Source organism: Macaca mulatta, chromosome 2 (assembly GCF_049350105.2).
Source record: "Macaca mulatta isolate MMU2019108-1 chromosome 2, T2T-MMU8v2.0, whole genome shotgun sequence".
In the NCBI taxonomy this organism is placed as follows: Eukaryota; Metazoa; Chordata; class Mammalia; order Primates; family Cercopithecidae; genus Macaca; species Macaca mulatta.
In genome coordinates this window covers 16,503,664-16,531,032 of record NC_133407.1, presented here as the reverse complement: position 1 = coordinate 16,531,032, position 27,369 = coordinate 16,503,664, and the positions used below count along the sequence as shown (strand labels likewise).

Below are 27,369 nucleotides of genomic sequence, written 5' to 3'. Positions count from 1 at the left end.
CAAACTTTAAAATGAACTATGGTATTTAGAGAATTACTGTAATCACAGCAGACCTGCTAACGCTTTTTCACCCAGGCACAAAGCACGCCCCTTCTGCCTCCCTTTCCCAGTCATTCCTCAGGGGTGCGGGAAACAACGGACAAGCAGAGCACGGGGACCAGCACGCTCCTCCTGCCACTCCAGTCTCTGCAGGTGCCAGCACAGAAGAAAACCTGGGCTCTCGCCTCCCTCCCTGCCACTGCGGTGCGGTCCCGGGGTGGAGACACGGCGCGCCCCATCCTGAGAACCCCACCTGGAGGGGAGCAGGGACACAGGAAGGGCACCGTTGGGAGGCATCACCCGGTTCGCTGGAGGCACAATCGCGCGCGCGCGTACACACATACACACACACATGCACACACACACACGCGCACACACACACACACACACACAGCGGCGCGCGGTGGCGCGGGCGGCTGGCAGGTTACCTGTTCTGCCAGCCCTGGAGGAGGTTGGTGTATTTGCTGAGCACGCCCTCGAGCGCCGGCTCCCTCCTGCGGCCGCCTCCCCCGGACGGGCTAGCGGCCACAGAGCCCGGGCTGCTGCGGCTGCCCCCGCCGCCGAGCCCGGCCGCCGCAGACCGGCTGGAGACCCCCCGGCCCGCCAGAGAGCAGGAGGGCGAGGAGCCCGCCGAGGTAGCACGGCTGCTGCTGCGGCTGCTGCTGTTGCTACCCCCGCCGCCGTCTGTGCCCTGGGTTGCCCTCTCCATGGTCCGTGCGCGCCCGGGACGCGGGTGCCCGCCGCTGTGGCGGCCCCGGCACGGCTGCTGCTGCTGCTGCTACAGCTCCGGGCGCCCGGGCCGCGCGTGGCTGCTCCAAATCCCCGGGAAATGCCTGACTCATACAGGAGGAAGAGGAGGAGGCGGCGAAGGAGAGCTGGGAAGGAAGCCAACGGGGCTGGATGCAGCTGCGGCCGCCCCTCCTCCCGCCGCGGCCAGGGCCCGGCCCCTCCCTCCGCACTAGTTTCCCGGGCAAGTTCGGAGCGGGTGGCCGGCTAAGCGAGCCCTCTTCGGGTTCTTCCTTCTCTTCCTTCGTGTCCCTGCGGCCTCTTAGGCCCTGGGGACACTCTAGGAGGCCGATCTGCAAGGTGGGCACGCCCTAAATCCACGCCGAGTCACCCACGCATTCCTTCTACCACCCTCTCTTGGATCCGAAGGGGCGAAAGGGAATCTCTGCGCGTCACTCCCCACCCCCTATCCACCTCGGGACGTGGAGGGAGGGGCAGCCCCACCCACCCGGTCCACCCGGATATGGACCCGCCCGGCCTGACAGGCTCACACGCGCACTCCCTCCCTCGGTCTTCCGCACACGATCCTGCGCCAGACGCTCCTACACAGTAACCTGGAAATTGTCACCGGCGGAGCAAAATCACAGGGCAGGGAGGCCCTCCGCGTTGTCTGGCGGAGGAGGGGAGTGGCAGGTGATCCTCACAGGTAAGCTCGCCGCGCATTTTCATAAAGCAGGATTATGATAAATGCTTAACAGACACAGGACTGGGCTGGGGTGAGGCGCGCGAACTCTCAGGTTTGTGCGAGTGCCTCCTTAAATTGAGTGTCCTAGGTCACTCACTGGCCTAACCCTGATCCCCTGCCCTGAATGACACGCATAAACCTGGCAAGTCAAAACTTATCCATTGTTATCACACTGCACGTGCACCTGGTAACAGAGGCTCTGAAACCGGGAAAACTGCTCCGGAGGCAAGGGAAATTAACAGATATTTACAAACATTGAAGGATTCTCTGTGTTGGCTGTAACTTCTGCGCCCCTCTTCCTACCTGAAGATATCTTTCTACCGCACTAATAATTTTTGTGAATATAGATACCCATTACAATCTGAAGTATCAAAAATTACCTAGAAAAAATCTTTGAGGAACTCGGACTGTCTCTCTCTCTCTCTCTCTCACACACACACACACACACACACACACACACAAAACAAAAGGTGATGATGATAGGTGATCTCCGTCCAAAGGATCTACAAACCCATCAAGCAGATAAATACTTCAACAGTTTTAAAAAATTACTAAATGGAAGACTCAGCTCTTAAAGGAACAGTTCCCCCAGCCTGACCCCTTTGTAGCTTCACATCCTTCCAGGAAGATTTCATGGGTGGTTTAGCTCTAGAGATTTTCACGGAGTTGTTTCTGGAGCCGAAGGCAAGTGGTTGTGTCCCTGAGTAAATTACAATTCCAGGCGCCTACATAGTGTTTAAAGAAAAAAAAAAAATCTGAAAAAGAGATTGCCTGGACCAACTTTGAAGCCATTCAAGCTGAATTCTAACCTATGACTTTGATTAAATTACCTTTTTTAGCCTTAGTCTTCTCACTTGCAAAATGGGACAAATGATACTGGCTGTGATAAACTAGGCAAGAATGTTCATTTGTTCAAAATATTTGCTGGCGCTTCCTATGGAAGGAGTATCCTTCCTCCACGTGGACCTCAGGCTTGGCCATGGAATTGCTCTGAGCAATGGAATGTGAACAGAAGTAATGAATGCTCCTTCCAAACATAAGCTTTAAGAGCCGTCATGTGGTTCCACCATCTTTCTCTTTTCCTTGTACGGGGAGAGCAGCATGTCCAGATAAGGACTCTCCTTAAGCTTGCGACCCGGAGTGAGAAGGTGTGGAATACAGCAGAGCCTAAGCCAGTTAGTGTTGGCCAAGTAACATGCACAAAATGTTTGTTTGAAGCCATTGAGAGTTTAGCATTATTTTTTACCACAGCATAGCTTTGTCTAAGCTAACTTACTGATCATATATGAGTGTTCATTGAGTCCTGCATTGACATATAGACTGAAGGTGGGAAAGTAGGTGCATCCTGAACTATAAAGGTCAGTCATTACGTACCAAAACAACATGCCTTTTTATTGGAGACTGACACCTTAAGCTCCTGCTAAAAGAGGAGAAGTGTCATCATTTTATTTCATATTACCTAAGCTATGCCACCATTACTCCACCTTACGCAGCCAACCTATGACTGGATGAGCTAACACAACAAATTCTCACCTTGGACTAAAAAATTAGACCCTTGAGATAGATCAGTTCAAGGGAGGAAGGAACTAAGCTAAAAGGAATAGTAAAGGCCAGGATGGGGCAGGGCAAGCCAGCCATATGGGATCAAAAATGTCCAACTCAGTAGCAACAGGTGAGTGGAGCAGATGTGCTGAAAGTAGAGGCTGTATCATGACAGAGAGATGAAGCACATGCTGTTCCCCCCTGCTGGCAACACTATTCCCTGCTCTCTTCACCTGGTTTGTGTTTCTCACCCGTGGAATTATGGATTAGAAGTCACTTCTTCCAGAAAGCTTTCCTTGACCTACCCTAGTATAGCAAATAGGGAAAAGGTACCTGCAGAATTATCCTTGGAGAGGAAAAAGTCTTTATGTTTGAAAAACAATTTGAAAAATACATAATAAATTGGCAAAAAGTATTTGAAATCCATATTGTAATGCCCAGCGGGTTCATCTTGCTTGTTACCCAGAAAAGCCAATGAAGGTTTTGCAATAGAGGAAGAATTTAACAATTGTAGGGCCAGCCAAGCTGGAGGACAGGAGTGTGTTATTACTCACATCAATCTCCCTGAAAATTCAGATCCTATTGTTTTGTTGTTGGTTTTTTTGTTTGTTTGTTTGTTTGGGTTTTGTTTTTTTGTTTTTTTTGTTTTTTTTTTTTTGAGACTGGAGTCTCACTCTGTCGCCCAGACTGGAGTGTAGAGGCACGATCTCAGCTCACTGCAAGCTCCACCTCCCGGGTTCATGTCATTTTCCTGCCTCAGCCTCCTGAGTAGCTGGGACTACAGGCACCTGCCACCACATCCAGCTAATTTTTTTGTATTTTTAGTAGAGATGGGATTTCACCGTGTTTGCCAGGATGGTCTTGATCTCCTGACCTCGTGATCCGCCCACCTCGGCCTCCCAAAGTGCTGGGATTATAGGCGTGAGCCACTGCACCGGGCCCACCTAAGGTTTTCTTTTAAGGATAGTTTGGTGGACAGAGGGCTAAGGAATGGGGAATGCTGATAGGTTAGGTCAGGGATGAAATTATAGAGAGTTGAAGTTTGTCTTCTTGTACTGAGTCAGTTCCTGAGTAAGGGCCACAGGACCTGATGAGCCAGACTGGGTGGTGGCAACTGGTCCATCAGAATGCAGGGTGTGAAAAATACCTCAAACACAAATCTTAAGTTTTACAATAGTGGTGTTATCTATAGGAGTGATGGAGAGGTTAGAAATCTTGTGACCTCTGGAAAAATGGCAGGTAATCATTTAACTATGCCTTTATCTTAGCAAAGTTCAGACCTCTCTTAATCCTGTTACAAAGGTAGTTTGGTGTTCAAACAAGGAGGGAATAGTTTTGGAAAGGGAATATTACAATCCTTGCTTTAGGGTTAGACTATGAACTAAATTCCTCCCAAGTTAGCTGTGGCCTATGCCCAGGAATGAATGAGGACAGCTTACAGGTTAGAAGCAAGATGGAATCAGCTATGTCAGATTTTTTTTACTGTCATAATTTTGCAAAGGCACTTTCTGTATGATTAAAAATATTGGCTAGGCCAGGCGCAGTGGCTCACACCTGCAATCCCAGCACTTTGGGAGGCCAAGGTGGGCAGATCACTTGAGGTCAGGAGTTCAAGACCAGCCTGGCCAACATGGTAAAATCCTGTCTCTACTAAAACTACAGAAATTACTGGGCGTGGTCACACATGCCTGTAGTCCCAGCTACTCAGGAGGCTGAGGCAGGAGAATTGCTTGATCCCAGAAGGTAGAAGTTGCAGTGAGCCAAGATCACACCATTGTACTCCAGCCTGGGCAAAAGAGCAAGACTCCATCTCAAAAAAAAATTTTTTAATAAAAAATATTGGCTAAACACAAATGCTCAATATAAGGACCATTTCCTTAATTTACCCAGATTGCATAAATCATTTAGAAAAAATTTTAGGCTGGGCACTGTGGCTCACACCTATAATCCCAGCACTTTGGGAGGCCAGGGCGGGCGGATCACAAGGTCAGGAGATCGAGATCATCCTGGCTAACACAGTGAAACCCCATCTCTACTAAAAATAGAAAAATTAGCCGGGCGTGATCATGGGTGCCTGTAGTCCCAGCTACTCGGGAGGCTGAGTCGGGAATGGCGTGAACCTGGGAAGCGGAGCTTGCAGTGAGCCGAGATCATGTCACTGCACTCCAGCCTGGGCGACAGAGCCAGACTCCGTCTTAAGAAAAAGAAAGAAAGAAAAACAATTTTAAACGTAAATAGAATGACTGTAAATCTAACAGCCATGACAGACCATGTAAAGATTTTGGGAATGAAGATATGCATGATTAGAGAAATAAGATAAACACATTATACCTCTTGAAATAATGGACAGAATCAGTAGTTCCTAGTAGGGAGCTGACTACCCCATCTTCTCCACATGGGCCTGGGGGGCTGGTCTGGAGTTTCCAGTAGTTGCTTCTGAGGCTCCCTCCTCTAGCTAGAAAGCCTTGGGAGGATGTTCATGGACCAGCAAGTAAGTGAATGGACATTGACTTCATTGGCCAGATGACAGGAATGAAGCTTGTCCACAAGTAGAGAGAAAATTATCACAACCAGATCACTCTCTGATATCAACTTGGTCATATCTGTGTTAGAAACATGTGATCTGATGTGTTGTACATCCCAAATAATAACAATAACAGCTAATGTATATTGAGCACTATGTGCTACACTCTGCTTTAAGAGTTTTACACATAATGACTCATTAAATCCTCACAACAACCACATGAGGAGATCTATAGTTCTTACTCCCATTTTACAGGCAGAGGAAACTGAATTGAAGAGAGGTTCAGCAACATCCTCCAAATTCTGGTGGAGCCAGGATTTGAACTTAGGCAATTTGGTTACTGAGCCTGAGTTCTTAGCCACTGTATTATAACACTGCTTCGTAATGAATCCAGTTTCATTTCCTCTACTTAAGGAAACTGCAGAAAGCACAACTCAGTGCCTGGAATTCCGTTCCCTGTTATATTTTTATGCATTTAGGAATTGATCCTCTCATTACCACTCTGAGAGAAGCAGTACAGATGTTCGGGCCCCCAGCCCCCAGCCACGGGGCCTGAACATAGTCATACTCAATACATGTTTATTGCATGACAAATGAAGCCCAGTTTTACTGAGGAAGAAACAGAAACTCAAAGAGGAGGAGCTGATGCTGAACCAAGGCCTTCTGACTCCAAGTCCAGTGTTCTTGCTGCCTGAACTTCAGCTGTGATGTGTACATGCAGCCTTACCATCCAATGGGAAGAAGAAAATACCAGAATTAAGGTATGGACCGTCCACTATCCAGTGAATAGACAGCTCCATTAAGATTACCCTGAGAGAGCTGGTCGTGGTGGCTCACGCCTGTAATCCCAGCACTTTGGGCGGCCAAAGCGGGTGGATCACGAGGTCAGGAGATCAAAACCATCCTGGCTAACACAGTGAAACCCCTTCTCTATGAAAAATACAAAAAATTAGCTGGGCATGGTGGCGGGCGCCTGTAGTCCCAGCTACTCGGAAGGCTGAGGCAGGATGACCTGAACCCGGGAGGTGGAGCTTACAGTGAGACAAGATCTTGCCATTGCACTTCAGCCTGGGCGACAGGGCAAGACTCTTTATCCAAAAAAAAAAGAAAATTACCCTGAGAGTTACATCCAAGGAAATCAAATAGCTACAAGGGTTGTATGAAGTTTTGCCATATGACTATATATATATATATAAATATTAATATTTTTCCAAAATGGAAATAATGTCTTTTTGTTTGTTTATTTTTTTGAGACGGAGTCTCACTCTGTCGCCCAGGCTGGAGTGCAGTGGTGCGATCTCGGCTCACTGTAAGCTCCACCTCCCAGGTTCACGCCATTCTCCTGCCTCAGCCTGCTGAATAGCTGGGACTACAGGTGCCGGCCACCATGCCCGGCTAATTTTTTGTATTTTTAGTAGAGACAGGGTTTCACTGTGTTACCCAGGATGAGGTCAGGTCTCCTGACCTCGTGATCTGCCCACCTGGCCTCCCAAAGTGCTGGGATTACAGGCGTGAGCCACCACGCCTGGCCTATTTTATTATTTTATTAAATAGATGCTCACTTTCAAAGATTTGCACTCAAAATTATAAAGTAAAAACTGAAGGCCAGGTGCAGTGGCTCATGCATATAATCCCAGCACTGTGGGAGGCTGAGACGGGAGGATTGCCCAGAGTTCCAGACCAGCCTGGGCAACCTGGAGAGACTCCATCTCTAAAAAAAGTTTTAAAATAAGCCAGGCACAGTGGCACATGCACCTGTAATCCCAGCTACTCAGGAGGCTGAGCCAGAAGGATTGCTTGAGCCCAGAAATTTGAGGCTGCAGTGAGCTATGATTGTGCCACTACACTCCAGCCTGGGTGACAGAGCAAGACCCTGTCAAGAGCCTGTCTCAAAAAAAAAAAAAATTAAAAAATTAAAAAATTATTTCTAAACCACTGCTAATAATTTATATATATATATACCTTTATATATGTATGTCCATATTTATGTGTATACACACACACACACTATATATATATATACACATCTCCTTCCCTTCATCCAGACCCTCTTCTATGTAGAGACATAGTTGTATATTATTTTATTCAAAAACAGGTTCATACTATAAAACATATAATACTTTCTAATTTACCTCGTTTACTGAAGAATATAGTATAGCCAATTTCCTTCACAGCTATATCACCATTTGTAACAGTTTCAGAGTATTCCACTGTCTATATGCACCCTAATTTAATCATTCCACTGGTGATGAACACTCATATTTCAAGCTTTTACTATTGTGAGAAATGTTCTTTAAATATCCTTTTCCATTAATTATTTCCTTAGAATAAGATCCAATGACTGGGTCAGGCTGCATACACTTAAAAATGTGGCTCATGTACTACAGAATTAACCCCCAGAAAGTCTGAATCAATGTTTACTATGCTGGTTCTGGCTAGATCTAACATGTCGGACCATTGGCTGGATGGACTAGGCTGGCCTTGTTCGGGCTGGGCTGTCTTCCTCCACAGGGTCTCTCATCCTCTAATAGGCCAGCCCAGGCTTGTTCTCATGGCATGGGGAGGGTTCCAAAGAGAGGAAGCAGGAAGGGCATCCTGAAGCCTAGTCTGGGAACTGGAATAATGTCACTTTGCCACATTTCAACTAACAGTGCTAGAAGACGGACATTTATAAGCAAAAAATTGAAAGACCTATACTTCATGCTTTATGCAAAAGTCACCTCCAAATGGATCAAAAACCAAAATGTGAAATGTAAAACCATCAGATTTTTGGGGGAAAACATAGGAAAAAAATATTTATAAACTTGGTTTAGGAAAATGGAGCAAACACATGTTGCCTTTTGTGGTAAGGGAAGGATGATTAAGAGGGCAAAACCAAGGGTTCAGAGAGGGAAGCCAAGAACCCCAGAGAAGTATTCTCAGGCCTTGAGACCTAATCAAGGAACTTGCAACATTTGCCTGACTGGCTTTCAGAATTGCCTTGGACCACTGACCGCTTTGCACCTCCTGTTTCCCCCTTTTTGAACAAGAATATCTGGACCAGTTATCCTGTGTCTGCTTTACCATCGTGTTTTGAGTGTGAAGGGGCAGATAACCCCTCTTTAGTTTCACAGATCAGAGGAACGGCACTTACGGAGCTAAACTTACTAACCTGAGGAGCCTCTCCTACCTAGACCTGACTCAGATGGTGAGATTGTGGACTTGAAGCTAGTGCAGTAATGGGATGAGACACTGGGGGCCACTGAGGAGTAGGATGAGTGTGTTCTACATGTGGGAGGAATATAAAAAAATTTGTGGCCAGAGGGCAGACTGTAGTGATTTCAAAGCTATGCCTATAGATTCTTCTTCTTTAGAGGTGAAGCTTAATTCCTCCCCTCTTGAGTGTGGGATGAATTTAATGACTCAATTCTAATGAATACAATATGGCAGAAGTCATGATATATCATATCCAAGATCAGGTTATAAAGAGGTGAGTGTTCACTCTCGCTCTCTCTCTCTTTCTCTCTCCCCCTGGCTTTCTCTCTATCATCAGTCACTCTAGGAAAGCCAGCTGCCATGACGTAAGGATACTCAGGCCATCAATGGATAGCCCAGGCAGGAGGCATGAAGGTGTGCCAGTCATTGTGTCAGTCACCTTATAAGCAGATTTCCTGACACCTGCTAATGGCCATGTGAGTGACCTTGGATGTGGGTTGTCACCAGTCAAGCCTTGAGATGACTGCAGCCATGACCCACAGCTTGACTACAACCCATGAGAGACACTGAGCCAGGAACACCCAGCTGAACTGCCTCCAGACCCCTGACCCACAGTGACTGTGAGATAATCAGTGTTTGTTGCCTTAAGCCACGAAGTTTGTGATAATTTGTTTCTCGACAACAGATAACTAATACAGACCCGGAAGCGGATCGCCTCAGTGAAGGTCACATTGCACCGCTATTGATTTCTAAAGACTCATGTTACGTGAGGAAGCAGCTCAGAAGAGGAAAGAAAAGGAGCCAGGCATGGCTCTTCCTCAGGGACACTTGACTTTTAGGGATGTGGCTATAGAATTCTCTTTGGAGGAGTGGAAATGCCTGGACCCTGTACAGAGGGCTTTATACAGGGCCGTGATGTTGGAGAACTACAGGAACCTGCATTCTGTGGATATCTCTTCCAAATGCGTGATGAAGAAGTTCTCGTCAACAGGGCAAGGCAACACAGAAGTGTTCCACACGGGGACATTGGAAAGACATGAAAGTCATCACATTGGAGATTTTTGCTTCCAGGAAATTGGGAAAGATATTCATGACTTTGAGTTTCAGTGGCAAGAAGATGAAAGAAATAGCACAGACAGATATGATCGAAGGCATGCTGGAAACAAGCCTATTAAAGATCAGCTTGGATGAAGCTTTCGTTCACATCTTCCTGAACTCCACATATTTCAGACCAAAGGGAAAGTTGGTAATCAAGTTGAGAAGTCTATCAACGATACTTCCTCGGTTCCAACGTCCCAAAGAATTTCTTCTAGTCCCAAAATCCATATTTCTAATAACTATGAAAATAATTTCCTCCATTCGTCAGTACTCACACAAAAACAGGGAGTACACATGAGAGAAAAATGTTTCCAATATAATGAGAGTGTCAGAGCCTTTAATTGTAGCTCACTCGTAAGGAAACATCAGATAATTCATTTAGGAGGGAAACAATATAAATGTGATGTATGTGGCAAGGTCTTTAATCAGAAGCGATACCTTGCATGCCATCATAGATGTCACACTGGCAAGAAACCTTACAAGTGTAATGAATGTGGCAAGGTTTTTAATCAACAGTCAAACCTTGCAAGTCATCATCGACTTCATACTGGAGAGAAACCTTACAAATGTGAAGAATGTGACAAAATTTTTGGTCACAAATCAAATCCTAAAAGACATAAGAGAATTCATACTGGAGAGAAACTATACAAATGGAGGATTTGTGACAAGGCTTTCAGGTGTGATTCACACCTGGTACAACATACTAGAATTCACACTGGAGAGAAACCTTACAAGTGTAATGAGCGTGGCAAAGCCTTTAGTGGGCAGTCAACACTTATTCACCATCAAGCAATCCATGGTGTAGGGAAACTTTATAAATGTAATGATTGTCACAAAGTCTTCCGTAATGCTACAACCATTGCAGATCATTGGAGAATCCATAATGAAGAGAGATCTTACAAGTGTAATAAATGTGGCAAATTTTTTAGACGTTGTTCATATCTTGCAGTTCATTAGCGAACTCATACTGGAGAGAAAACTTACAAGTGTCATGAGTGTGGCAAGACCTTCACTCAGACGTCATCCCTTGTATGCCATCGCAGACTTCATATTGGAGAGAAACCTTACAAGTGTAATGAGTGTGGTAAGACCTTCCGTCACAATTCAGCCCTTGTAATTCATCAGGCAATTCATACTGGAGAGAAACCTTACAAGTGTAATGAATGTGGCAAGGTTTTTAATCAACAAGCAACCCTTGCACGTCATCATAGACTTCATACTGGAGAGAAACCTTACAAATGTGAAGAATGTGACAAAGTTTTTGGTCGCAAATCACACCTTGAAACACATAAGAGAATTCATACTGGAGAGAAATCTTACAAGTGTAATCAGTGTGGCAAAGCCTTTAGTGGGCAGTCAACACTTATTCACCATCAAGCAATCCGTGGTATAGGGAAACTTTACAAACGTAATGATTGTCACAAAGTCTTCAGTAACACTACAACCATTGCAAATAATTGGAAAATTCATAATAAAGAGAGATCTTACAAGTGTAATAAATGTGGCAAATTTGTCAGACATCATTCAAATCTTGCAGTTCATCAGCAAATTCATACTGGAGGGAAACCTTACCAGTGTAATGAGTGTGGCAAGACCTTCAGTCAGACGTCATCCCTTGTATGCCATCGTAGACTTCATACTGGAGAGAAACCTTACAAATGTGAAGAATGTGACAAAGTTTTCAGTCACAAATCACACCTGGAAACACATAAGAGGATTCATACTGGAGAGAAACCTTACAAATGTGAAGAATGTGACACAGTTTTCAGTCGCAAATCAAACCTTGAAAGACATAGGAGAATTCATTTTGGAGACAAACCATACAAATGTAAGGTTTGTGACAAGGCTTTCAGGCGTGCTTCACACCTGACACGGCATACTAGAATTCACACTGGAGAGAAACCTTACAAGTGTAATGAGTGTGGCAAAGCCTTTAGTGGGCAGTCAACACTTATTCACCATCAAACAATCCATGGTATAGGGAAACTTTACTAATGTAACGATTGTCACAAAGTCTTCAGTAACACTGCAACCATTGCAAATCACTGGAGAATCCATAATGGAGAGAGATCTTACAAGTGTAATAAATGTGGCAAATTTTTCAGACATCGTTCAAACCTTGCAGTTCATCAGCGAACTCATACTGGAGAGAAACCTTACAAATGTGATGATTGTGGCGAGGTCTTCAGTCAAGCTTCATCTTATGCTAAACATAGGAGAATTCATACAGGAGAGAAACCTCACAAGTGTGATAATTGTGGCAAAGCCTTTACTTCACATTCACACCTCATTAGACATCAGAGAATCCATATTGGACAGAAATCTTACAAATGTCATAGCAAGGTCTTCAGTCAGAAGTCACTCCTTGCGAAACAGCAGAAAATTCATTTTTGAGATACTTATTCCAAATGCAATGAGTATAGCAAACCATCAAGCATTAATTGACATTAGAGTCAATTCAGCATTGACTTGAGTTTGAGTTGACTTGACATTGAGTTCAAGCATTAATTGCATTAAAGTGTTTATATTAAGAGGATTGGGCTGGGCAGGGTGGCTCATGCCTGTAATCCTGGCACTTTGGGAGGTCAAGACGGATAGATCACCTGAGGTCAGGAGTTTGAGACCAACCTGGCCAACAGACGTGAGCCACTTTTCCCAGCCTGTTTTTTGTTTCTTTATCAAAAACTGATAGGGATTTTTATGGGTATTGTGTTGAATCTATATCACATTGGGTTATATAATCATTTAACAATATTAATTTTTCCAATCCATCAATAGGGATTGTATCTCTATTTTATATATGTTTTTAATAATTTTGATCAATGTTTGTAGAATTTAAGGTACAAACATCGCCTTTTTACGTTTATTCCTAAGTATTTCTTACTGTAAGTTCTCTAGCAAATGGAAGTGTTTTCTCAATTTTCTTTTAAAATTGTTTAATGTATGGAAATTTAACTAATTTTTGGTGCTGATACTGTATTCTGCAAATACACTGAATGTGTTTATTAGTTCCAGTAGTATTTTGGTTGACTCTGTGATTTTCTACACAGCAGATCATGCAATCTACAAACAAATACAATTTTAGTTCTTTCTTTCTGGAAAAAACTAATACAGATGTCTATCCTGAAACTTGCCATTTTTTGATCCTTATGTTTTGGGATCCTTCTCGCTACCACTGACGAACTTTTCATATCCTGAAGATATGAAGTGGTGAAAATAAGAGAATTCAAGACAGGTTAAAAAAAAATATGCCAGGCCGGGCGCGGTGGCTCACGCCTATAACCCTAGCACTTTGGGAGGCCGAGGTGGGCGGATCATGAAGTCAAGAGATCGAGACCATCCTGGGTAACATGGTGAAACCCTGTCTCTACTAAAAATACAAAAAATTAGCCAGGCATGGTGGCGGGCGCCTGTAGTCCCAGCTATTCAGGATGCTGAGACAGGAGAATGGCGTGAACCCGGGAGGCAGAGCTTGCAGTGAGCTGAGATCGCACCACTGCACTCCAGCCTGGGAGACAGCGAGACTCCGTCTTAAAAAAAAAATATATATATATATGCCAGGTGCAGTGGCTCATGCCTGTAATCCCAGCACTTTGGGAGGCTGAGGTGGGTGGATCACTTGAGGTTAGGAGTTCCAGACCAGCCTGCTTAACATGGCAAAACCCCACCTCTACAAAAAATGCAAAAATTAGCCAGGCGTAGTGGCATGCACCTGTAGTCCCAGCTACTGGGGAGGCTGAGGCAGGAAAATCACTTGAACCTGGGAGGCAGAGGTTGCAGTGAGCCAAGATCACACCACTGCACTCCAGCCTAGGCAATAGAGCGAGACTCCATCTCAAAAAAAGAAAAAAAATATACATCAGTGTTGTGTAGGCAAAAAGTATTGACACATAGAAATATGGAACAGAATAAAGAATCTAGAAATAGTTTCATGTGAATATAGTCAGTTGATTTTGACAGAAGTGTAAAGGCAATTCAATGCAGCTTTTTATATTGGTTTCCTATAGCTACTGTAAAATATTACCATAAACATAGTGGTTATTATAAAACAATACAACTTGATTATTTTACAGTTCTGGCAGTCAGAAGCCCAAAAATGGGTCTTACATGGTAAAATCAAGGTATCAGTAGAGACATGTTGTTTCTGGAGGCTCTAGGGGAGAATCTCTTCCTTGCCTTTTCCAGCATCTAGAGGCTGCCTACATTCCTCAGTTCCTGGTTCTTGGCCCCTTTCAGCAAGGACATCACTCCAGTCTCTGGTTCTGTCATTACCTCTCCTTCTCTGACTCTGACCCTCCTGCATTTTTCATAAGGACCCTTGTGATTACATTGAGCACACCTGGATGATCTTTACAACCAGTGATGGAACTGAACATCTATATGCAAAAAACAAACAGACCTTGGCCAGGCATGGTGACTCATGCCTGTAATCCCAGCACTTTGGGAGGCCAAGACAGGAACATCACTTGAAGCTGGGATTTCAAGACCAGCTTGGGCTACATGGCAAGATAACACCTGCCCAGAAAAGGTTTTTAAATAAAAAATTAGCTGGGTGTGGATGGCACATGCCTGTAGTCCTAGTTACTCAAGAGGCTGAGGCTGGAGTATTGCTTGAGCACAGAAGTTCAAGGCTGCAGTGAACTGTGATCATGCCACTGCACTCCAGCCCAGGCAGTAGAGCAAGACCCTGTCTCTAAAAAATAAACAAATATTGAAAATATTTTAAAAGATATGGGTAAGGAAATGAAAGGCAAACCAAAGACTGGGGAAAATATTTGCAAATCATATGTTTGACAAAGAACTTGTTTCCCGCATATTCAAAGAACTCTCAAAATGCAGAAGGAAGAAAACCTTATTTTTTTTATCACAAAAAATGTGAGCATTCACTTCATCAAATAAGATATACAGATGTCCGAAAAAGCACATCAAGAGATGTTCAACATTACTAGTCATTAGGGAAATACAAGTGAAACTACAATGAAATACTACTACATACCTATTAACAAGACTACTTACGCGCGCACACACACACACCCCCCAAAACTGAGGATACCAAGTGCTGATGAGGACGTGGAGTAACTGGAACTCTTACACATTGCTGGTGAGAGTGCAAAATAATACAGTCACTTTGGAAAGCAGTTTGACAGTTTGTTTTAAAGTTAAACATACACTTAACAATATGATCTAGTTACCCCACTTCTAGATATTTATACAAATATAATGAAAACATATGTTTGTACAAAAAAAACCTGTATGTGAATGTTTATTGATGCCTTATTCATAATCATCAAAACCTAGAAGCAACCCAAAGATCCCTCAACTGGGGAATGAATTAAAAATGTAAACAAACTATGGTACATTTATACAATAAATGAATACTCAGCAATAAATGAGAGTAAACTATTGTTACATGAAACATTGCAAGTGAATCTCACATGCATTATGTTCAGTGAAAGAAGCCAGACTCAACCACACATTATATGATTTCCTTGATAATGACATTCTGGGAAAGGCAAAACTATAGGAACAGAAACGAGATTAGTAATTGCCAAGAGTTAAGAGTGGAGCAAGTGTTTGACTACAAAGAGGTAGCTAGACAGAAATTTTTTTGAAGGTGGGTGGAGTGATGGAACTATCCTATAACTTACTTATGGCAGTGGTTACAAGACCTCCAGGCACTCATCGAAACTCATAGACTGTCCACCAAAAAATAGTGAAATTTATTAAATGTAAACTTCTAAAACAAATGTTTAAAAAAGAAGAAAAAGGTATATGAGGTCAAATGTCCTGTATGCCTTCATGTTAGAGAATGAGTTCCCTATGTCAGGGATCGGAAGGAAGGAAAGGAAGGAAGGAAGGAAGGAAGGAAGGAAGGAAGGAAGGAAGGAAGGAAGGAAGGAAGGAAGGAAGGAAGGAAGGAATGAATGAGGGAAGGAGGGAAGGAGGGAAGGAGGGAAGGAGGGAGGGAGGGAGGGAGGGAGGGAGGGACTGCCAGCCCACCTGCATGCCTGCTGAGAATTTTCAGTGATAGTTCTAAGAGCTTTTGGGTAGGTGTGCAGATGTCTTTTCTATACACCTTCTTCAAGTGACAGTAGTATGAGCATTTGATTAAACGAGACACCAAATCAGAAAATTCTTTATAAATTGAAAGTGTACTACAAACACCAGATATGTTACTGCTGAAGGAAGAAACAATCTAGATATTCATGTGTTTTAAGATTGAGGCTCCTGAAAGGCCATAAAACAAGTACCCCAGGTTTTTAAAGAGCCGCAGGAAGTCCCTGTCCAGAGATGAAGTGACATGTGGTTAGTGTGATCAATGCAGTGCAAAGCCACCGTTAATGACCATCCATGACATCTCCCCTTCCTGATTTGCCATCTGACAAAATGCCCCGTGGAGGGCTGGAAATGGAGGATTAATCTAATCTCAGCATTTTTCTGAGAAGGAAAATGAAACTCAGAAAAAGGAGACTCCCAAGGTCACACTATGAGCTAGAGGTAGAATTGGGGCTGCCAGTTTCAAGGCAGAATGTTCTTGACTGGATGCCATTTCAATGGCGGTTTTAAGTGGTTTGCAAAATACTAGTCCTTCTGACTTCCCCGCAGGTAAACCCAAATAACCAGATTGGAAGATTACCAAAGTGGACAAAATATTCTAAAGACATAAAAGGGGGAAAAAAACAATTCAATGTTCCTGTAAAGAGAAACTTCTGTCCAAAGAAATATTTTAAATTTGAGAATTGTAACATACTTTTTGTTACAATCTGCCAGAGGACTTGATTTCTCTGAACTCTCCAATGCAAGGGAACAATGATGTGATTGAGGGTGTTTCACTTTAGTGTTTCTCAACCTCTAAATATGAGCCATTCTCTGCATCTAAATATGAGCCAACCTATGTGGGATCTGAAGTTGTTTTAAATATAAATTGCCAGGGGGAGAAGTGGACCTTAAGGCTTTTATCTGCAGATTTAAGAATTGACTTTCCCCAAGTTTAAAAAGAGAAAAGACCACTTATAGAAAATCTCTAATACACCTCTGTACTCCCAGTCCTGGAAAAGAGAATTTCAGAAAGAAGCTGTTGCCAGGTGTTGATATTTCTTTTTGGATCAAACCTAATATTCAAGTCAATTTTTATAGGTTGAAATTATTGAAGAAAGAAAGCAAAAGACCAAAAAGCAGCAAAAAGATCCCCCTTTCAACTCCAGAGAATGCAGAACTTAAAAAAATAAAAAAATAAAAAAAAAAAAAACTTGACGGGTTATCTTTGGACAGGTAGAAAGTTCAGTTTTGTGAGCACTCCATTCAATATGGTATGTGGTTGTGAATCTTGGAGAACTAAAGCCAAGCTTCTACCCTTCTTCCCAGAAGGCTCCCCACTCACAATAGGAGAGAAGTCAGAGGAAAGGAAATTATCATGGAGATTCATCTTGATGCAAAGGTGGGAGCCTTTATTTATAGATACCGCATGTTTCTTGCAGCTGAATGGCTTGCTTTCTGACAAGACACATTTGAGATCATCATATGCTCAAATTTACTAGCAGACATTATACAGTAAATTATGTCTGACTTTAAAATCATGCCTGATTTATGTGCACAGCAGAGCCCTGTAAGTATGACTATTACAATGTCAATAGGCAGTGTTTAAGTCCTAATAGTCTCCCTATGAGCATTTACGAACATCATTTTTTTTTTTCAAGATGGAGTATCGCTCTGTCGCCAGACTGGAGTGCAGTGGTGCGAAATCTTGGCTCACTGCAACCTCCGCTTTCTGGGTTCAGGGGATTCTTGTGCCTTAGCCTCCCGAGTAACTGGGATTACAAGCACAAGTCACGACACCCAGCTAATTTTTGTATTTTTAGTAGAGACAGGGTTTCACCATGTTGGCCAGGATGGTCTCTGTCTCCTGACCTAGTGATCCGCCCGCTTTGGTCTCCCAAAGTGCTGGGATTACAGGCGTGAGCCACCGCTCCAGGCCAAACATCATTCATTGTTAAAGAGATAAAGAGAGTTAGTGAATTAGCAAATGACAGGCAGAAGAAGGATTTTTGTTTTGTTGTGTTTTTACTTTCCATATCAAATAGTCTGCTTACCACAAATTTCATCAAGCAAACATCTGGAGATGGAAGATGGAACAGCTGTAAGTTAGTGCCTCTTCCTTGTCATGGGACAACTTGCCTCTCTGAGCCTCAGTGTTTTTGTTTTGTTTTGTTTTGTTTTGTTTTTGAGACAGGGTCTCACTCTGTTGCCCAGGCAGGAGTGGGAGTGCATTGGCACAATCCCAACTCACGGCAGTCTCAACGTCCTGGGCTCAAGCAGTCCTCCCACCTTAGCCTCCCGAGTAGCTGGGACTATACAGGTATGCACCACCATGCCCAGCTAATTTTGTTTTATTTTTTTGTAGAGACTGGGTCCCACTCTGTTGCCCAGGCTGGTCTCAGACTCCTGAGCTCAAGCATTCCTCTCACTTCGGCCTCCTGAAGTGCCACAGGTGTGAGCAGCCATGCCCAGCTATAGCCTCGGTGTCTTCATCTGAAAAAGAAGATGGCGACACCCACTTTGTGGTGCTGTTGTCAGGCTCTAATAAGGTATCTTGAGTTGTATTACTTAGTAAATGGTAAAGTACTATGAAGTGTGAGGGAGTGTTTGGGGTTTTTTTTTCCTTGTAGCATTTTTTTTTTTTTGCCCCCGATGAAAGGGAAGAAATGAGGAATGGCTTCAGCATCAAAGTATACTCCCCGTCAGCGTATCTCACCACTGGCGACTCACCCTTTGAATGAAAACCACTCACAAAATATTCCACGTGAGTGCTGAGTCTGTTGATTTCTTGCTAGTAAGGGAGAATTGTTAGTCAGAATTTGAGCAGATGGTTGTCCCCCAGCATCAGGCTTATTTACAATTTAGAAAGGGAACTTCACAACTATTCTATATTAACTTGGGATTGCAGTGATGGAGATACTTCATTCTGTCACTAGCAAACCCCATAATCAAATTCCAGTATCCTTATCTGTCCCTTTCATTGGATCTTTTTCAAGCAATTTGATGGTTACATACCAAATATGGTCCTCTAGTCATTTTAATTCCCCACTTTATAGCTGTTGTTGCCAATTGGCTACCCATCAATTCTGCTCATACTGAGAACTCTGCCCTTTCCCTATCTAGCTGTAATCTCCTATTTCTGCATTTTCCTTGTAGACCCACGTCTATTGGTTTTTCTGTCCCTACTGAGTTTTTCCCCCTTTGGCTATGGTAGATCTGCACCATTAATGGAGAGTATCCAACTAAGACAGTTCTTTTTCAGATATCTTGGATAAATACAATTTATCCACTCGTGGGCTCAGAGCAATCATTCACACTTTAGTATAAATGGATATTTAAAATCTATTTAGCTATTTTGCATTCATAAGAACACATAAGATTGAAGATGTGTAAAAGAGAAAAAAGGAGGGACATAATTTACAAGTTTATATCAGCCAGACAGTAATAATTCCCTGAAGAGAGCCTAACTTTTAGTTTTCACTTGGTCCCTCTCTGCTGTTAGCTTGATCAGCTATCTCCCCTCTGCTCTTTGGAGGGCATCACTGTAACTCCAGGGACAGTTTGCACAAGGGCTGCAGTGGCAATCTCAGGTGTGGCATGTGGCAAAGGTATCAGTCTTTCCTGTCTTGCCAGTCATTCCCCCAGCCTGATTCCCCTATGTCAGTGATGATAACATGGCCCAGATTGTTTTCTTTCTTTTCAATAAATGTGATTATTTATGTTTTGGGAGACTTTTCAGATAAAAATATAATATATTTATATTATATTAATATAAAAATTATATATTATATAAAAATATATTTATATTATATTAAGATAAAAATATAATCTTTTTTTTTTTTTTTTTGAGACAAGGTCTCACTCTGTTACCCAGGCTGGAGTACAATGGCACAGTCTCAGCTCACCACAACCTCTGACTCCTGGGTTCAAGTGATTCTCCTGCCTCAGCCTCTTGAGCAGCTGGAATTACAGGCATGCGCCACCACTCCCAGCTAATTTTGTATTTTTAGTAGAGACAGGGTTTCTCCATGTTTTTTTAGGCTAGTCTCAAACTCCCTACCTCAGGTGATCCACCTGCCTTGGCCTCCCAGAGTGCTGGGATTACAGGCATGAGCCACCACGCCCGGCCTCAAAATCATTTTTAAAAATTCTTTGCCATTCATAAGTTTTGCTTTGGGGTTCAGAAAATATGGCTGCCTCTGCTATGCCCAGATGTCAGGGATCACCTTTTCCAAGGCATGCCCACAGCCTGGGGAAGTGAGACGTAGGGAGCATCCTGCTTTGTGCTGAAACTCTCTAAACTCTCAGTCAAAGTCATTTTACTGCTGTCACAAAACCGGGCCTGAAAAACGAAACTTAAAAAGGTCATTTGATTCCCTCGCCTTAGGTCAGGGCCAAAATGTTCATAAGAGCCTCTTCTAAAACGAATCCCCTTTCACTTTATCTAGTGGTGCGGCCTCGGCTATAACAGGGAGACGATCTTTGCCACAAAGATAACCAGTCTGAGTCTCATGGTCCAGTGGTTATCCTTGTATGTTTCTAAGTCAGCCTTCATTTCCTCTTTCTTAGTCATACCAGCTTATTCTATTTGAGGCTGTCTTCCTCTACGTGCTAAATGAACGTTCATTTTCCTGGGTTTTATACAAGTATAAAGCCCTGCTCTCTCCACATAATTTCACTGTGGCATGGTCATGCTGACATGACAGAATGACATGACAGAGTTAGCACTCTAGATAAAAGAGAAAACTAAGATCAGAGTCATGTTCGGCTCATAATATGGGCTAAAGACCAAAGGTCCATTCCAGTTAGTGTTTAGGATCAGACTGCCTCCAATTGGTTCTGCTACTTCATAGCTATATGACCTCTCTGGGCCTCAGTCTCCTTCACTGTCACATGACGATCACCTCACCACACCAGTGGGCTTCCGTGAGGGCGAAATGAGATCGTAAGGAGGCCAGCACGCTGACTCCCATATAATCAATGCATCTGTTTGAACCCATCATTTATCTAACACACTCTAAAAGCATTTCTGTAACATCTGTGCAAACTCGCGGGGCTGTCCTCGGCACGGTTTGTCAACCCCTCCTCTGGATGGTTGTTCCTCCCTTTACCATCGTTGACTCCTGCACTGCAATGGGATCTGGCCAGCTCTAGGTAGGTTACACTTCAATTTCCAAGCCAATTTTGAGAGGGAATAGAAAAAATACTCTGTCTTCTCTGCTCAGCACTCTCCGCTTCTTCCTGAAACTGTGGTTCACATGGGAAGTACCTTTCCCTTCCATGGCCACAACTGAATACTCCAAAACGTGCAGCTTTCCAAACCAGAACCCTTAGAGGCATTCCTGGAAATCTTTGGAAATGGAATGAAGAGAAGACTGTTCTTAACCTGCGGTAACAGCCTTGGGGAAGGGGACTTGGAGCCGTTAGCAGTCATGTTCCTGGCTGTGTGGACAAGGTCAATGTGCTAGGACAGAGAATCAAACTAATAAACAGGCAGAGTTGAGAGATGAGTGAAGGCATCTGGGGTGCTCTTGTCTGTCCACTCTTCCTGAAGCCTGGCTGATCAACCTGTGCTTTATGGCATAAGCTCCCTCATTGTTTCAGGTGGGGTTCTGTGCTTGCAACCAAGCAGCGATGCCTAAGATGAGGGGCAAACATTCATTCAACCTGGATGCGTCCCAAGAGAACTTCCCAGTCTCCAACCCTTCCCTGGCCTACTCTGTAAGGCTGGGCTCTATTTTAACCCCTACACTCTTGCTGATCTGTTGGTGTATTCTGTCTGGCATCTCAGTCTATCAATAAAATAATAATCATAGGTATGACTTGAGGGTCTCTAGTACAATAAGCGTTTTACATCTATTATTAATCTTCATTGTGCTAAGTTAAAATTTCAAAAGGTAAAATCATGACTCTCGTGCAAATGTGAAATGAACCCATGCTATGGGTTTTATTCAACTCATTAATTAATAGGGAATCCAGTAAGATGTAAAAACTGGTGCACATAAGAATTTGAATTACAGAGATTTATATTCTTGACCAGAGAAAATTAATTGGCATTGCTATGAGCAGGAATTGTTACCATCAATTTTCTATAACTTAATTTCTACTGTTAGTTGTATTTTTTAAAAGGCTAGTCACTGCTTCTCAGCCTTTTGGCTGATATCAAGTGTAAAAAAAAAAAAGCCTAGCCAATGGCAAGTCAGTGAAATGTGCACACCCCTGTGGAATCAGATATCCCCAGAGGGTCCCCAGGACAATGGCCCCACTCAATTGAAATAACACCCAGTAATCTCTTTTATCCAATCCCGACTTTTGGACAATTTTTTTCTGACAATTATAGCAACCCTGCAGAAGAAAGATTATTATGCTCATAAAATATCATCTTCATTTTGAGATGAGGACACTGAGGCTCACAGAAGTAAGACATTCATTTTGCTCACATGATTAATAAATGGCAGGTTAGGGTTCAAACCCAGCTCTGACTCCAGATTCCCAGTTTAAACTGCCCAAGTTGGCTAGGTCCTAGGTGCACTTCCTGGCTCATACAAGTCCATCTAGGGGGAAACATTACTCACTCATTCATTTACTCACCCATTTAACGGAAATTGCTTCTCTCTTTTATCCTGCGTTTTAGGTGCTATGATGAATTGCTGTCCTCACTCAACCAACCCAGGACCACCAGGAACAAAGCCTACTCTGACAAAGCCTACAAAGTGATGTTCATTGACACATTGCAAAGACCACACACCAGCAGAACCATAGGGTATCTCCCCAAACAAAGGAAAAGAAAAGAATTACAGTATGGGGCATGGGGAAGAGTGGAATTTAAGCGAAATGTATTTTGACAGACTCAAAGCAAGATAGGTCTAAATGTAAAGGTATCATCCTAAGTTCTGGACTATGAAGCAGTTTGCTGGGAACAAATGGAACACTATGAAGTGTTTGCTGGGAAGCAATAAGACTATTATCCATAGCTGTGGGCTACTGTGTCCAGAAACCCCTCCTCCAAAGCTCTCTCCCTAGGGTTTAAATCAAGGCTGCTTCTCTCTCAGTGACTTAGATCCTCCAGGCAAGGGTGAGATATTTCACTCTAACATCATTTCAAACAGCGATGTTTCTGATAGTCTAGGATTCTAGAGAAGAAAGGTTTCTCAGTGAGTCAGAAGACACTACTCACTCCAAGAAGGGGGTTTTTGTGACCCTTTACCACTACAGCATGCCCCTTGCGAGAAATATTATTTATTGTTCACTTTGAATCTGGTTTTCTCTTTTATTCCAGCCTGATGAATGGCCAAGGAAGATTTTAATAGTCCAGGCTAATTTTTACTTTCTCTCGTCTCAATGGGGGTGACAGACAATCAGGTCATTACAACACAGTGGGAGAAGCAGCTATGATGAGGGTTTAATTTAGACTTCATTTAGGTCAGGGAAGACTGTCTGCAGGAGGCAGACCTCCCAGCTGGGAAAAGCAGAAGCTGCCCCAACGAAAGTGGGAAGGGGTGTTACAGCACAGTCAGGACTTGGGCAGAGGCACAAGAGTGGGGCACAGGGTGGTAAATTGGAGGAATCACAAGTGTCATTGAAGACGAATCAACAGAATGTCTAGAATGCTGGGGAGGACTGCATAAGACAGTTAATCAAAACTTACACCAAACTCTTCTCTGGCTAAGGTTAGAAAGCACTGGTCACCGGGAGTGTGTGTTCTCTGTTCAGGGGAGAGTCATTAGCATGGTCTTCCTATGCACATACACGTGAAAGGCAAGTAGCCCCCAGAGGGGAAGTGCTAAGGGGGAGTTCCCCTGAGGTTTCCTAAGGCACCTGGTTTGCAAAGCTGATCCCTGTATGGAAAGTAGAGCCATTTGTAGACTTGCCCTGAACCATCCCATCCTGTTTCCTGAGAACATTTAGGGAATCAGGCTGGCCTTTAACCAATGCTGAGTTTCAGGAAAGGACGAGAACAACCAAGAAATAAAACTGCCCGGAAGACACAGGGTGTTCCTGAGAACTGGACATACCAGTGGGTGGTATCATTCAAGGTCCTGGGAGGGAACAGACTGCACAGTGAAACAGGACAGTCCTCTTTCTTGTCTCTTCACTGGCCAAAACCGATCAGGAACAGAGGGCAAGTAGGGCAAGGATTGAATTGGTTCAGGTGGACCTGGGCATCGGCGGTCATGTAGCTCTGCAGAGCACCGCGGTGTGTGGTCAGCACTGAGGGGGCCTCTCTTCCCTGGCCAAACCCAGTCAAGAACAGAGGGCAAGGAGGGCTGCCAAGGCTGTCCCTGGAGGTCAGCCTCCAGGACAGGGAGCAAGGTGGAAAAGGGAGAACAGTGGATTTGGAGGGACAAAGTAGGAAGTTCTAGAACAGGGGCTCATGCTAAGGCCTCTTTCTGACTTGTTCACCCTGGCACAGAGGTCTTTCTCTGCAAAACAACAGGGGGATTTGGGAAAGTGAGACAAATGGGGTTGTCACTTACAGCACAGCAGGGAACAGCAGACCCTAGCACTGTGGACCTGGTGTCCTCAACAAACTGCCACCTTTGGAGACAGGTGCTAGAAAGCATTTAAAATTACTTACTAGTTTTAACTTACATTATTTAAAATGATTTCTTATTGAATTTAAAAAATTAATGAGTGTCCACGTCGGCACCCTTTGTTAGAGAAGCAGATCATGTTAGAGGGGCGACAGCCAAGTCTGGAGCCCGAAGCAAGTCTGGAAGGACACGAGTGTCAGGTGGAGACTTTATCCTGAGGGCAGTGTGGACCTGGAGGGCCTCCAGCAGGGAGTAGCATGTGGTACTGGCTGCTTTTGCTAGATTATTGCTGTGATAGGCAAACCCCTGCCCCTTCCCTTACATTACCAGGAAGGATTGCATATTAATTCTGCTGTCACCTGACTCCCTTGCCCAGATGGGGAAGACAACTGTTAAGCACTAGGGATGAAGAGGAGAAGGCAAGAAAGGGGAGTCAGAAAACAGGGACAAAAAACAGTATGTGCTTTTCAAGTTTGAGCCTTCAAGATATCGGTTGGAGAACTAGAAAATCTTGTTTCCAGGCATCACATTCTTCAGTTCCTCTGCATTTTTCTAAGCTTTGGAGGAATGTATAAACTGGTTTCCAAAAATGTCCTGCGTTTTCTTTCAACAAAACTATTGAACACCTGCTATGTGTCAGGTCTCAAGAGAACAACAGACAAGAAAACGTGGGCTGCCCGAGAGCCCCTGACAGCCTTGCAGAGCGACAGATACATGCGCAGTTATTTGCAAGTGTATGGCTGAGCCTCTAAAACAATGCAGGCCATGTTTTAGACCAAAGAAAAGGATAGCTAGAATTATTATAGGTGCATAAAATTGAGTAAATTATAGTCCTTGTTTCATGGTGCTTATCGTCATCAGCCTGTTTTATTTTTTACAATTCAATTCCCACTTATGTTTCTCCCCACAGACATCCACTTTGATGGACTTAATAAGTATCCTTGGATAGGTTGGGTTGGCATCTTTATAAAATCATACAGACATGGTGTCACGCCATAGATCTTAATCTGCTGCTGCTTTCACTCAACACTAATGTTTTTATTATTTTAAGTTATGGGGTACATGTGCAGAACGTGCAGGTTTGTTACATAGGTACACATGTGCCATGGTAGTTTGCAGTACCCTATCAACCTGTCAACTAGGTTTTAAGTCCTGCATGCATTAGGTATTTGTCCTAATGCTCTCCCTCCCCTTGCCCCCCACCCCCAACACTAATTTTTAAGATCTACCCATGATGCACACGCACATCTAGTTCATAGGGGCCTAACTGCTGGAAAGTATTCCACAGGTTGTATCTATTCCATAGTATTATCCATTCCCTGAGCAGTAAATGCTCAGATGCCTCCAATTGTCTTACTACCACATTAATCTGAAATGAATGTAGCATCTGTAGACTTGTCCCTTTATGGACTGTGAGCAAATTTCTCTGGAGCATTTACCCAGGAACGGGCTAAATAAGTCATGGGGTATATGTGACGTCCAGAAGTATTGGCATACTGCTCTCTAGACACTCAAACTTGGTATTGTCTGCCTCTTTAATGTTTTGGGCCTTTTTTTTTTTTTTTTCCTAAGACAGAGTCTCACTCTGTTGCCAGGCTGGAGTGCAGTGGCACGATCTTGGCTCACTGCAACCTCTGCCTCCCGGGTTCAAGCAATTCTCTTGCTTCAGCCTCCTGAGTAGCTGGGACTATAGGCACGTGCCGCCACGTGCAGCTCATTTTTTGTATTTTTAGTAAAGATGGGGTTTCACTATGTTAGCCAGCATGGTCTCAATCTCCTGATCTTGTGATCCGCTGCCTCAGCCTCCCAAAGTGTTGGGATTACAGGCGTGAGCCACTGCACCCCGCCCAATATTCTTGGCTTTTAAGTTGTGTCTTGTTTTACTTTATTATTTTTTATTTTATTTTTTTGAGACAGAATCTCACTTTGTCACCCAGGCTGGAGTGCAGTGGTGCCATCTTGGCTCACTGCAGCCTCCACCTCCTGGGTTCTAGCAATTCTCCTGCCTCAGCCTCCCTAGTAGCTGCAATTACAGACAAGCACCACTACATCCGGCTAAGTTTTGTATTTTTAATAGAGATGGCATTTCACTGTGTTGGCCAGGCTGGTCTCGAACTCCTGACCTCAGGTGATCCCTCCGCCTCAGCCTCTCAAAGTGTTGGGATTACAAGCATGAGCCACCGCACCCCTCCGTCTTGTTTTATTTTGGTATCCAGCGAAGTTGAGCAATGTTAGCCATTTCAATTTCCCCTTGAATATACTTTGTGTATTTTTCTATTGGATTTACTTTAGATATTATTTCTGTTACTTTTTTGATGATATAAAAATCTCCCTTTCTGTAAGCCAATTGTCATCTTTGTCTATTATATCATATTAAAAATGAATTCTTAATTGTGGTGTAATATAATCCATTAAACTTTTTTACCCAATTGTTCGTGGTTTCTGAGTCTTGTAGAAATCCTTCAACCCCACCTCTCTTCTACCCCCCAAAAGATACTCTTCCTACATTTTCTTTTTTTAACTTTATAGTTTTATCTTTCCATGGGATCTTGGTTGATCTGAAATTCACCTTCACACAGAATGAGGTAAGGACCTAATTTTACTTTTCTCCAATAGTGAGGCACTGTTGCCTTTCTTCACTGACTTGTGGTGTCAGCCTCATATATCAAGTTCTCATGTACACAGCTTTGCTTCTGAGCGCTCTGTTCTGCCCCATTAAGCTATTTACCCACAATCATGTACGATAATGCTTTTGTTGCTGTGGCTTTGCAGTATTTGTTGATATCTGGGAGTCTCGTCATCCTTCTTGTCTTTCCTTTATGAAAATGAACCTAACTATTCATGGGTATTCCCTCTTCTATAGACATTTTTTTTCATTTTCTCATTTCTATTTTTGTAGAGATGGGGTCTCGCTATGTGGCCCAGGCAGA

The 27,369-nt window shown here is 43.5% G+C and overlaps 3 protein-coding genes across 6 annotated transcripts in view; 2 read left to right on the top strand and 1 right to left on the bottom strand.

Moving 5' to 3' along the window:
- Positions 1 to 1,344, bottom strand: part of OSBPL10 (oxysterol binding protein like 10) — a 326,237-nt gene extending 324,893 nt beyond the window's left edge. For all 4 annotated transcript variants that reach the window (XM_015132398.3, XM_015132400.3, XM_015132397.3 and 1 more), the window contains exon 1: positions 468 to 1,344. In XM_015132398.3, the coding sequence (XP_014987884.3) occupies positions 468 to 748 (281 nt within the window). In that variant the 5' untranslated portion in view covers positions 749 to 1,344. The remainder of the gene's footprint in view (positions 1 to 467) is intronic.
- On the top strand, positions 747 to 26,868 carry LOC114676224 (uncharacterized). Its single transcript, XM_077994089.1, has 5 exons — positions 747 to 977; positions 1,195 to 1,471; positions 17,235 to 17,307; positions 18,271 to 18,454; positions 22,540 to 26,868. The coding sequence occupies exons 1-5, from the start codon at positions 747 to 749 to the stop codon at positions 22,546 to 22,548; spliced, it is 774 nt and encodes a 257-aa protein (XP_077850215.1). The 3' UTR covers positions 22,549 to 26,868.
- ZNF860 (zinc finger protein 860) lies at positions 6,176 to 12,998 on the top strand. The gene is made up of 2 exons (XM_028843613.2): positions 6,176 to 6,337; positions 9,109 to 12,998. The coding sequence occupies exon 2, from the start codon at positions 10,164 to 10,166 to the stop codon at positions 10,824 to 10,826; it is 663 nt and encodes a 220-aa protein (XP_028699446.2). The 5' UTR covers positions 6,176 to 6,337; positions 9,109 to 10,163; the 3' UTR covers positions 10,827 to 12,998.
- Positions 26,869 to 27,369: the final 501 nt, after the last annotated feature.

Excerpts from the sequence above, each read along its gene's own strand:
- ZNF860 (XM_028843613.2), top strand. The coding sequence starts at position 10,164 with ATGAGAGAAAAATGTTTCCAATATAATGAGAGTGTCAGAGCCTTTAAT.
- LOC114676224 (XM_077994089.1), top strand. The coding sequence starts at position 747 with ATGGTCCGTGCGCGCCCGGGACGCGGGTGCCCGCCGCTGTGGCGGCCC. Across the intron at positions 1,472-17,234 it reads GTGGCAGGTGATCCTCACAG|AAGGCTCCCCACTCACAATA; the intron begins GTAAGCTCGCCG and ends CCTTCTTCCCAG. Across the intron at positions 17,308-18,270 it reads AGATTCATCTTGATGCAAAG|AGACTGGGTCCCACTCTGTT; the intron begins GTGGGAGCCTTT and ends ATTTTTTTGTAG.